Source organism: Tupaia chinensis, unplaced genomic scaffold, assembly GCF_000334495.1.
Source record: "Tupaia chinensis unplaced genomic scaffold, TupChi_1.0 Scaffold000671_2, whole genome shotgun sequence".
Lineage (NCBI taxonomy): Eukaryota > Metazoa > Chordata > Mammalia > Scandentia > Tupaiidae > Tupaia > Tupaia belangeri.
The window spans coordinates 2,410,180-2,410,566 of NW_006160194.1; the positions used below are offsets into that span (position 1 = coordinate 2,410,180).

General features: G+C 73.1%; 1 protein-coding gene across 1 annotated transcript in view; it reads right to left on the reverse strand.

Annotated features, from left to right (window-relative positions):
* Nucleotides 1-387, reverse strand: part of JAG2 (jagged canonical Notch ligand 2) — a gene marked incomplete at its 5' end in the record, with an annotated part of 21,703 nt that overhangs the window by 6,926 nt on the left and 14,390 nt on the right. Inside the window, 2 exons of the mRNA XM_027776404.1 lie at nucleotides 24-51; nucleotides 330-387. The exon at nucleotides 330-387 is cut by the window's right edge and continues 9 nt beyond it. Of these exons, the coding sequence (XP_027632205.1) occupies nucleotides 24-51; nucleotides 330-387 (86 nt within the window). The remainder of the gene's footprint in view (nucleotides 1-23; nucleotides 52-329) is intronic.

Here is a 387-nt window from a genome sequence, read left to right on the forward strand (position 1 = left end):
CCCCGCTTGCAGCCTACACTCACCAAGGCAGCGGGTTGCAGTCGTTGGTGTCTGGGTTTGAGGAGAGAGGTCGGTCAGGGCAGCACCCGGGCCCGCCCCCCGCGCCCCGCACGGCCCCCTGGCCACACAGCAGGCTGCAGACCAGGGCGGGGTGCTGGGCGGGGCTGCACCTCTGCAGGAGCCAGGCTGCAGGGCACTCGGGGGTGGAGACCATGAGCTGGGGCTCAGGAGTCGGTGGGCAGGTCTTAGGGTGGCATGGGCGTGGGCAGGCGGGTGGGACGGGCTGAGGGCAGTGGAGGGAGCAGGCCGCCCCGCGGCACCCGGCTCACTGTGTGTGCAGGTGCGGCCCTCCCAGCCGTCACGGCAGATGCAGGGGGAGGGCGCCCC